Source organism: Caretta caretta, chromosome 18 (assembly GCF_965140235.1).
Source record: "Caretta caretta isolate rCarCar2 chromosome 18, rCarCar1.hap1, whole genome shotgun sequence".
Classification (NCBI taxonomy): domain Eukaryota; kingdom Metazoa; phylum Chordata; order Testudines; family Cheloniidae; genus Caretta; species Caretta caretta.
Window position 1 is genome coordinate 20,106,811 of NC_134223.1, and position 12,072 is coordinate 20,118,882.

Here is a 12,072-nt window from a genome sequence, read left to right on the forward strand (position 1 = left end):
TTGGTGATCACCTGTTCTGTTCATTCCCTTGGGGGCACCTGGCATTGGCCGCTGTCGGAAGACAGGACACTGGGCTAGATGGACCTTTGGTCTGACCTAGTATGGCCATTCTTCTGTTCACAACACACTGAGATTTGAAAAGATATGTACTACACTCACACAGCAAAACGCTTCCCCCTCACCTACTCTAATATATTAAGGTGCCAGCCATAGGCATGTACTATATTGAAATGCTGGCTTGCTGCCCTTCTCTAGCTGAATGACAACAGTTTGATATGTTTATGGAGATGTGCATTGCATGGAATCCTAGCACTGAAGCAGGCAAAAAGGTCAGTGTAGCCCAAGTTTAACCAATGCATGTGGCTGCAAAAAATATAGAGATCAAAGAGACAAAAGACAGACCCACGACCCATGCTCTGGTCTATGGACCAAAAGGAAGAAGTGCAGTCAGTGAAGCAGGATCACCAAAGAAAACTACCATGGTACTGTATCAAACATACCATTATCAATGGACTACTGACCACATGCTCTGCCCTACCATGTGGGAGGACTGGATTTGATTGTACTTCTAATTCTAGTGCTCTCCTGGAGCTGCAGTAACTCCCTAACAGGAACACTTGGCCCTGCTATAGTGCCTTTCATCCAACAATCTCAAGGTCCTTTGCACGTATTAAGCCAGCCTTGCATCTCCCAAAGGGGTCAATATCACACAGATTAGGACGTCCATTGGACAGGTCGGTACACGGAAGATGGGTGAGACATTTGGTGTTTGTACTTCGTGTGAACCTTCCTTTACATCATCTGGTTCAGTTCGCACCTTTTGAGATTTTATTTCCATTTTAGGTCCCCAAACTCAAAAACAAATTGAGCCGAAATGATCTGATTTCACAGGGTCTTCATAAATGAGTCCAAACACATTCAAAACTAGGCCCAAACATCACCTGTGCTGATGTAGGAAGAAAGCAGCAGCACTGGATGGTTTAACCAATGCATCTTGGAGGATTACAGTTCAGAAATCTAGCTCCTTTCCCAGATCCAGGGTCATCTCTTAGGCAGAAAAAGCCTCATCCCTGCCAACAAAAATCTGCAATATTCTTGAGTGATCTAGTCTTCACACCTTCACCAGTATTAAACTCACCACTTCGTCAGACATACTATTTGAATACTTCATGCTGGAGTAGGCCAATAATTCACTTTTCTTTAGAAGGAGCTCAGGGAGAGAGATTTTTATTTTCTATTCACTACTTCTCTTCTTTCCCTCTTCTTGTAAATCTTTTCTCTTGGTTATTTCCCTACTACAAAAGGGTGCCAGACATAATCTCTTCAAAGAAAAAAATATTTGTCTTACCGGCTAAATTCTGTCCTAAAAGAGAATATGTCTGGCTCTCTGATCCTCCTTTTGCCTGAAAGACAAAAAAAAGAGCCGCACAAGAGGGATTTACGGTTACGTAGATTACCATCTTTCAATTGGTTTGTTGTTACGTTGTTGTATGAATGAGGCTTCTTCTGCAGCTGTGGAAGTCTTCATCTGGGGAACAGTAGCCAAAGGGACAGGGTTTGAGAGCTGCTTGGTATCTTGACTGCCAGCTTTGAACTACCTTCCTGAACCACAGGAGCAGCAGCTCTATTGTGGAAGACCATCAGAGATACTGGGCCAGATTCAGATCTCACACCAATGTAAATCAGAGTAGCTCCAAAGCCATAGGGTGACTTGTTTGTGAAACTGGTGTAAGTGGGATCAGAATCAGGTAAGTGATATAATAAAAAAGAAAGAAGCAGGTAAGCCAATTTTTTATTGGGTTTTTAAGCTTCCCGTGAATCCCCGTTATGCTGGAGCCTTGGATTTGGGTGTGAAACTTGACCTCAGGTGCCGCAGACATAACCTTTATCTTTTGAAGGGAGAATTTGAACTTGTGGAAGCTGATAAACTGATGGACACTCCAAATGATGTGAGTCTGAAAACAAACAGCTGGTCTATAAATAGAAAGAGTAACACACCCAATTTCCAAAGGTGTGTGGCATCTAGTAAACCCGCTAGTATCACCTCCACAAACAGCAGCTTGTGGCCATAGGTTTTAGCTTGTGCAGAGATATTGCATTCTTTGCTATTTATATGACTCACAAATGTCAATGGTTACAAGCTTTTGGTGGACTGTGGACTCCACATATTCGCCGTCATTTCCTGAATTTTCAGACAGTCTCAACCTTTATCGCCCAGTAAGTCAGCTGAACATACAGCCAGGGAGACACATGTGCAGGAGTGTACACAACAAATCCCTGCACAAATCCAGTCACCCCGGCATGGGAAGCAAGAGTTCTCTAGCTGCTGCCCAATCATTTCACAATTAGAACCAGTACACAGAAACCAACAGGCATGAGGCCATTTCTGATTAGTGTCCAGTGGAGAATTTTTGAAGAACACAATCATTTCTTAATTATCTCAGCCAAGTGACTAGTCAAATTCAGCCCTGGTGTCAGAATGTGTACCTCTCACTGGCACCGATGTCAGGGCAGAATTTCTTGTTAGTCCAGGGGATGGAAACAGGCGGGGGCTAGTAATTAGCTTTTGTGCACATCTGGATCTGTGCCCAACACCAGCTGTCACTCCTATTTTAGCACTTGCAGAATTCAGATCAGCAGAACAGATGACAAAATGTTACATTACAGCAGCAGAATGTTCTTAATGTTTATAACCACATAAGATGTGGTGTGACTCTTAATTGCAACTGCTTGGCTGTGCCAGGAAATATCCACACAGCAGCAGGCTCAAGACAAAGAGGTTAGGAATTTGTTTTTAACAAAGACACTAATAAGTCTGGACCCTTAAATTCAGAGATGTTGTCTGCTGTGCTTTCCAGTCTGTGGCTGTCCTCTCAGCACTCACATGTGTGCAAATAGGAGCTATGCTCCTTACTTCTTGTCTCTAATTACTGCTAGAAAAATGAATACTAAGAGCGTTTCCCATTACACGTAATGACACTGAACAACACAGAGCCACACAACTGTATATGTTCTCATCATGCACTGGTCAGACAACCCAGACATGCTTGATCAATCTATCAGTCAGAAAGCCAGCATTTAACCATTTCATTTGCTGCCCTGAGTGATTTGCAAAACCCAAGATCAGCACAACCCATAACAAAATACTAATTTATTTTAACATGCTTGTTGCACAGCAGCTACATAACTTTATAGCAATTGAAGTAAATGAAATTCCATAAAGTAAGCCTCTCTGCCAAGAATGACTTTCAGAATAATAAATCCATTCAAGCAGGAATATGTCTATAACGCTTAAAATTTACACCAACACACAATCAGATGGGCAATCAGCTCACTGATGTGTGATTTCAGTAGTTGTCAGGATGGCAGTCACTCCTTATACTACAGTTACCTGTCTCCAAGCTATCAATAAAGAAAAAACATTTTCACCTCATATCGGTTCATTGTTCAAAAGTGAGCCTGTCAAGAGCATCCCTGTAGCTGTGAATATAGCAGGGATACATACCTGGCCTCATCTCAACTCCATACCCTGCACGCCCCATATAACAGGGGTGACAGCTTCTCCAGAGATAGCGGTAGTGAACACCAGCGGCACCTGGGATGCCACTAAAAAGGCTAATGCACCAGAGCACCATCCAAAAAAGCCTCGGTTCCTCTCCCATGGTGAAAAGCCAACAAGAATAAAAAGCCACAAAACAGGATTCCAGAGCAAATTAAAGAGAAAATAATGTTAAGCTACAAAATGGTAGAAAAACCCTTAAATTCAAATAAAACCACCCCAGAACATGTCTGTCACCTACAGGGCAAACTGCACACAGAGCCAAGCTGCCCTGCAAAGACTCACAGATGCACAATGTGCCATGGTAATAACAGCTACTGCTTCCTAACAACAGATGTAGTTTGGGACCAAGCTTTCTTAGGAGCCCTCCCACACCCCTTCCCTTTTATGTTCTCAACTTTCGACCCGCCCCCTGCAGGTAAAGGCCAAACCCAGCAGAAGTGTCTCCGCCCTTACATTCATTCACTTTCCTCCCTCCCCTGCTCTGCTTTTTCTTCTTCTGTGCTGAGCCAGAATTTGTGCGTGACATCACATTCCTCCAAAAACCACACAAACTGAAAGAAACCAAAAATTCCTGGCTAGCAGCTCCGGAGCTGGGTTTGGGCCAAGCCAGAGTTCTATAATTGGTCATGTTAGCAAAAAAAAGAAAATATGAGAGCTGGGGGGAAATGCGTAGGGGGGGGATGGGCTTTAAATCAACACCACATTTTGGAAAGTCCCGCCTAGACACTACTGGTGACGGTAGAGCAAAATATCCTGAGACACTCACCACACTGTGGAACAAGAAGAGCGGTGTCTCTTCTAGGAGCAAAAACCCTGACAAAACAGAACAACATGAGTTCGTTTGGATGCCTAAAAAGAGGCCATCAATTACTATATAATTATGTCCCTGTTGCTGTGGCTTTACAGCACAGCGTACGTTAAAATGAAACATCAACGAGACTAGGTAACAGCTGCCTCTATCTACCAGCCCAACCCCATAGTCCTAGCCCAAATTCAAGCAAATGCTGGCCAAAAACAGGAGTCCTGCACATTGCACTGAACTCTGTTCTTGGCAGAAAGTGGGAGGGACTAAACTCCAGAGATGGGGACTCTTTACCCAGGTGTCTTTTCTCCAGTTCTCTAGTGTCCCGTTCTAGAGACTGGTGTTAACAGCACTTCAGCTGACATCATGCATCTGTACACCTAAAGCAGGAATTTGGGAACCATGTGCAAAATTCGGTGTCATAATTTAGATGTACCGATTACGATGATCATCTTCATATATTGTCCGGGCTTTTCTTAATAGACAGTAGGTTCATGACTAGAACTGTGTGAATACTGCAAAATAATAGTCTGCCATCAGTGGTTCAAAAATGTTAATGAATTCACTTTAATTGTCTTTGCTTCTTTATGTTAGCTGTTTCCCAGCAGAAACATTCACTGAAAGAAAAGGAAAATTGCAGAATATTTGCAGGAAGTGAATTCTGAATTTGTATCCACAAATATTCCACCAGAAAACTGATGCTAAGAAATATAACACATCCAGTTAGGAAACAGAAACATATTAAGTGTCAAATCAAAACATTTTGGGTTAACTTGTTATTCAAACAGACTGCTTGCAAACAAGCTATAAACCTCATTATTCGAGGCAAGCATTCAGCAAATAATTTGGAATAATGAATATATTTGAAAAAATTACAATCTGCTTGCAGACAATTCCCAGCGAGGTAAAAATTAGTGAGTTAAATAAACAATTCCTTACAAGTTACTTGGCCAGCTCTATTCCTGACTGATGCCCAGGAATATATTTCCTGTTTTTCAAATGGAAAATAAAGAACCACACAGTGCTGCCTGTGTGAGCAAGAAACACAATTATACACTGTTCAGTACTGGATAATGTTACAAATGAAACTTTGCATAAAATTAAGATTGAAAAGTATTTTAATGGCTAAGAGAATTAAGATTCTGGGACAGACAGAGTTTTTCAAAAGCAATTGCTTGTGTTTTGGTGCACATCACTTTTGCAGGCAAATATATAACTATGCATGTAAATATGGTAAATGCTCATGCAATGGGTCAGTTAATTCAAATTATCATCTCTGTGTGTACAACTACTGTAATGGCATTTGTAATCCTGATACCATATTTGCACACATAGCTTGGGCACACAAATGGACAATTGTGTCTGCAATACTCAAAATTTGTCCATTAATATAGGTCACCAGCAATCAAAAATTACTATCTTACAACTGTTCCATCACCAGTATGAAATGAACTGGTGGTCTCAGACCAGCTCCTAAGCACCTCTAGATCATGACAGACACTATTTGGTTCTCTTGTCTGAGCAGAGAGGTCAGCAGTTAAATAGGTAATACAGACTTTACTCTTACCTCTAGAGGCCGTTCCTCCAGCTATGGGATGAAGCACATGGTTGGGGGAGTTGAGAAGTTGAAATTGCCACTATCTGTGCTGTACCCAAGGGTTACACAAACTGTCCCAAGTCTGTCACATGACTGGCAAACATGAGTTTTGGCTTTGCTAGCTTACGCTCCATCACTCCTGTGAACAGTGCATTATATAGACCAGTCATATTAGGGGCTGGAGATCACGACATCATTCTGAATGCTTATTGAAAAAATGACTCTCACAAATGATTATTTATTTTACTCTACACCTAGGAGCCTTAGTCATGGAACAGAATCTCACTGGGATAGGGTGCTGTACAAACGCAGCACAAACAAGTGCCCCTGCCCCTGCCCCAAGAGCTTACAATCTAAATATAAAACAAGAGATAACAGATGGATACAGACAGCCTGATGGGAGTATAAGTAACGAACGAGACAAGATTGGTCAACATGATTGGCAACCTAACCATTCTTAAGGTTTGTACAGGCCTCACTCAAAGGAGTGTTTTAAGGAGCGATTTGAAGGAGGATCATCAGGTAGCTTTGAGGGTATTTACAGGTAGCTCCTCCCAGGCACGAGAGGCAGCATGGGAGAAAGCACAAAGATGCTTGTTTGAACAAACGCTAACATATTGTGCACTACCCTGTATACAGAGTACCACACCATGAGCCATTTGTCATTCGAAGCTACTCCTGGTGCAAAAGGCATCCTTGGGCATTACTGGAAAGGGCTGTATGCAGACATTGATTAACTGAGTCTTGCCTTGGACTGGTACACGGGTATGTCTGTACACATGCTCACACGGGCATGTGTGTGGTAGGAGCCTGTGTGTATGTGCTTTGTGAGAGGCCATGTCTATCAATCTGTGTGCTATGATCAGCATGTGTTGTGCATGTGTGGCTGTGTGCATTATGAGTTGCGTGTACCTTGTGTGGATATGTAAATGTCTGCATGTGTGCATGTGGGAGAGAGAACACTACGTTCTCTTAAAAACAAATAAAGGTTAGTTCTGCACGAACCTATCTTTTGAATCTAGATGCCAGCTGAAGAATGAAAAAATTGCAAACTGTTCCCACATTATACAGTCTTGCTAATGAAATAATACAAATATAATCTCTCCTAGAATGCTTAAAAAGCATTAATAATACTTGCAATTCATTTCTGGAATCCTAGGAATCTGTGCTAATCTCTTCACAGATTTTTTTATTTTACAGCAAACAAAACCATTTTTTCCAAATGTTTGCATTGATTGCTTCTGAATAAAGATCACGAAGAAAAAAGATGATCAAAGCTAATACAAACAAACATTCTATTAATATTAAAAAGAAAATGAGCTTGCATTAGTTCATTATGTATTTCATTGGTCTGCTGTCCATGCACAATGCTAAAAGAAGCCCAGAAACTACACCCACAGGCACCTGAGCCAACAATTACAGCCCCAGCAAAACCCTTTTAACTGTATTCTTCTTTTTGTTCATGAAAAGGAATACAGCAAGACTTTGACATTAAGGTAATTCCTTAGAGCTTTACACTGTCCTCTGGTATCCCACTGGTGCCAGTGGAAGCTGTATATCTGAATGTACATCTGAATGTCCTTATGTGATCCTTAATTGCCGTAACGAACACACCACATGTTGACAGGCAGGATTCTCTTTTCCAAGAGATGGCTGAATTGATCTGTTATTACTATTCTGTTATAGTTTTAAGTCAATCTCGTGCTGGTGAAAGGTACCACTATTTATTTAACTGCAGAATAGGTACAACACAGTCAGCCACAGAGCAAGCTTCCAATCCCTACCCGCACTCCCCCCCTCCCGCCCCCTGCCCAAATGTGCCTCAGCACATACCTGGAGGGAACAGTTAGTGAGAGAAGAGTTCAGTCTCCGTGACCCATTAAATCTTTTCAGTTATTTGCAGGCTTTTCCATGGCACTCACTGCCACGGCACCTCAGCACCTGGCAAATGTGATTTACCCTCACACCGAGGTAGTGCATTATTACTATTCACGTTTTAGTAGTGGGGAACTCAGGGACTGAGGTAGTGAAGTGACCAACACAAGGTTACATGGGAAACCAGAAACGAAGACCCCCATCTCCTGAGTACCACGCCAGATAATTAACCACAAAACCATGCTTCTTTTCTTGGCCTCTCTGCTCACACTGACATGGAGGGTGCCCGTTAATGCCAATAGCGAGTGATTCATTTGTTTTGGGGTGTAGTTTGGACTTGCATGGCCAGCTCATTCCCTGCAGGCCAGCAGACAGTTCTCAAACCACATTTTATTTAAAGTGGATTAGAACGGGTGGCTGAGACTCCTAACCCCTGCCAAGATGTCTGCTGCACCCTAACTGGTACAGCCACAAATCCTCTCAGAGTGGCCTTAAAAGGCCAGCATGACATTGCAGGGTTTTAACTCTTGCTTTAAGACTACATAATCCCAAAGATTAAACAGCAAGAAAAGTACACAAGCCAAAGGATACCGACATACCACTCACCTATTACCCAGCTGAATTTACCACCACTACACATTACAATGTAACAGATCCCAGAAAACAGAGCTCCAAGGCAACGTGGACTGCAATCTTTAGTGATGAAGTACAAAGCCTCCCAGCCCATGACTGACATCAAATGAAGAACCCTCCCTTTCCCATCTGACTCCCAACCAGGATCCCTCCAACCCTGTCACCAATGAGTGGTGAAGCCTCCTGCCATCTGACACCAGAATCATTGCCTTATCCCCCCGCAGGAATGACATAAAATCAACATCTTCTTCCTCCTCCCATGGGACTGATACTTAGCTAACCAACTGATGGCTCTCCCATTCTGCAAGTGACACCTGAGCAACAGCTCTCAAACCCTGCGACTGAAAACATGGTATGAAAAGGTTGGGGAGACATTCGCCATCCATTAAAAAAAAGAGAGTTCCATATTTTGGTTCTTTGCCCTACACAGACTGTCCTAGAGAGCAAAAGCTATGGGAGAACACCCTATATTTGGTGTCTCCAAAGCTTTCGGTCCTCCTGTGACCCGAACTGAGAACAAGAGAGCAGAGTGTGTGGCTAAGGCATGGTGTTTCTCTAGCAACCACTAAGGTAAAGAAACTTTACTGGGTCTTTCTTTTTATTAATCCGATGAAATATTTCTAAATTAAGGCACTGCATTCAAGCCACACCAATTACCCTAAGAAAGTAATAATGTTATCAATTCCTGTGCTCTGGAAGATAGAATCTAAATTTAAAAAATAGAGGGGTAAGCATAGTTTATTGGATTTTCCAGAGACCAACTCATAAAACACAATTAGCTTTCTGGAATGTTTCGTAACATGGTGTTCATACGAGTGGTGGAAAATAGCAGCTCCTTTTAGTGGTATTATTTGGCCATAGCAAAATTCCAAATTAAAATTTGTGGTTTAGACTGTAATGAATATCACTCCGTGATGAATATGCAACACTGAAAGAGTCCAACCCAGGAGGAAAACAACAGCCTAATGTGATCACCGCATACTTTCCAAAGGAAGGTGGACTCTAGTCACTTGAGTAGACTGTTCCAAATGTCAGCAGCTACCTAACCTTCCATGAATCATTCAGCTCCTCATAATATTCATTCACTGTAACAAACTGCACACTTGTCATTAATATTCTGAGTTTAAAAGAAACATTCTAAACCAAGAACTTGGACAGTTACTCTATGGAAGAAGCATGATCTTTCCAGAAAAGACATTTTTTTATAACAGTCTGAACAAACAAAAGTCAGTTAAAATTGCTGATGTGATGAAGCATGCTTTGTTACAGCACACCTTTCACTCACCCTCTGACCTCCATGAACACATCTGGAATGTCTATTAAAGTCCTAACTGTCCAACACAACTGGAAGAAGCTTACATGGATGCAATCAATGGAAGTTAGGAGCCCAAATACATTTGTGGATTTGGGCCTACATCTTTATCACCTTATGCAATGTACAGATAAACAAACACCTACAACCTTAATTGGAATACTTAGCATTTATATAATGCTTTTCACCTGCAAAGTGCTTTATAAACATTGATGAATTAATCCTCACAACACCCATCTGAGGGACTTTAATGGCCCATTTTATAGACAAGGAAAATGAGGCATATAGAGGTTAATATACTTTCGTTAGAAGGGATCAGAATCAGAGCCAGGATTACAAGTTAGGAGGTCTTGACTCCCAGTCCTGTGCTCAGACTGTTCAGAGGGATAAACAAGACAGATGTGCACAGTACTTATAAGTGATGCAATAAATATTTTACTAGCTAAATGAATTAAAACCCCTGAAGAACCAACTACCTTGATAGTAAATCTCTACTAAGTAAATGTGAAAGGCAGGGAAGCTAGGACTGTTAACAGAAAATCTGTTCTTGGCACTGGGACGGTTAGTCGAATAGACATATCGCTGCAAGAATTTCTTTTTAATCTGCTTAATCACAGTTCCGAGTGGAAAGCGAAAACTAGTTTTCTTTCCTTTCCCTTCCTTGTTCGAATTCTATTGCACCTGGCCCTTTTCCCTGGACAAGTTAAAAATGAGGTAAAATAAAAGGCTCATTAATCAACCATACTGATGATAGCAAATTAAGGCAGCTTGTAAACACAGAGAAACTGTAGATCGAACTAGTGAGTTTCGAAAATTGGGCAGCATCCAATACCATGAAGTGAAAGGTGGATAAATGCGGGCAATAGATAAAACAATCTAACCAGCAATGCTAAATCAGAGCAGACTGGTTTGAGAGCAGCAGTCCAGAAAAAGACCTGGGGGCGAGATTAGTTAGCGAATTTCATATGCAATCCCTGCAGAATGTTCTTGCAATATAAGCAAACATTATTCTAGGATGTAACATTGGAATACTGTGTATTTTGTAAATCCGGAGAGGTTTCTGAATTCCTCAGCCTCAGGAAGAGCACAGAGAGTTCTGAGTACAGTTTTGGGTGCCACAAAAGAGAAAAAGACCTTGACAAACTGGAGTATCCAAAGAAAAGGTACAATAAAGACTAGAGGGCATGACATGTAAGGAGAGTCTGAGGGACTGTGCAAGGGAGAAGAGGCAGCCAAGCAGGGAGCATGCGAACAATCCAGAAATACCCAAGAGGTACTAACTAAAAGGAAGGGAAGCAAAGGGGCAGACAAGGGAAATTGATGCCTGATATATGGAGTAAGGTCTATCAAGCAATGAAGAAATCCACCGTGGAAGTCACAGATGCTCCTTGGCTATGTTCACTCAAAGAATACTGGGTGTGATGTTTAAAGGAGTGGAGAACAGCTGCGCCTGCACTCATGAGTGTAGCAGGCATGCTGCATGCAGGCAGGACACAGAGCAACGGGGCCCCGCGGCTGAAACTCTGCAGGGCTGAAGGCAGTGCTGTCCCCACCCAGTCTGAAGCCCCACCCCTGCTGGGCCCTGGAGTTTTTATACCATGTTGAGCAGGGCCTCAGCAAGGAAAAGGTTGAGAACCCCCAACACAGAGCTTACTAGCTTGGAGGCAACATGTTTGGGATCTTCCTTAAGCCTTTTAGCTGCTAGATGTCGGATAATCAGCCCCGGCTGTGTTATCGTCATGGCATTGTGTGTCATGATAAGCCTTCACGGGGAGATTACGAGAGCAAGAACATAGGATTTCCAATACCAGAGGTCAATCTAGACTAAGTGTCTTTTTTCCAACAGTGACCAATGCCTGATGCTTTAGAGGAAGGCGTAAAAGTCCCATAATAACCGAATTGTGCAATTCTCTAGTACAGGGGAACTTTTCTTTTTTGTTTCACCAGATGTTCAGTTTATTTCTTTTTGCAGATACAGACTAACACGGCTGTTACTTACTCCTTCAGTTTATTTTAAGCAAGTGGATTGAGAGTTCCGGGTCTGGGGAAGCAGGGGGTTGGCAACAGACTGGCCTTTAGCTACACACCGGCCTCCACTGAGTCAGGAGGTCCCTTTCCAAGCCTTATCTGTAAAGCTAATAATCTCCATATGTCACAGGGAGCTTGGCTTGTAGTGCATACAGTAGGAAGTGACAGCAAAACCCTATACACATCTGATACTCTCCCCATAACCGCTGCTTCCTTCTCTTTCATGCTGCCTGTTCACATTTCAGCCTCCAGATTCTTCTGCA

At 42.3% G+C, this 12,072-nt stretch overlaps 1 protein-coding gene across 9 annotated transcripts in view; it reads right to left on the reverse strand.

The window, feature by feature from the left end:
• MEGF6 (multiple EGF like domains 6) overlaps positions 1–12,072 on the reverse strand; it is a 255,268-nt gene that overhangs the window by 88,617 nt on the left and 154,579 nt on the right. Inside the window, exon 1 of one of the 9 annotated variants that reach the window (XM_075120972.1) lies at positions 3,506–3,894. The exons of the other annotated variants lie outside the window; for them this stretch is intronic. Within the exon in view, the coding sequence (XP_074977073.1) occupies positions 3,506–3,662 (157 nt within the window). The 5' untranslated portion in view covers positions 3,663–3,894. Of the gene's footprint in view, positions 1–3,505; positions 3,895–12,072 lie in introns of those variants that run through there. 9 annotated transcript variants of the gene reach the window in all.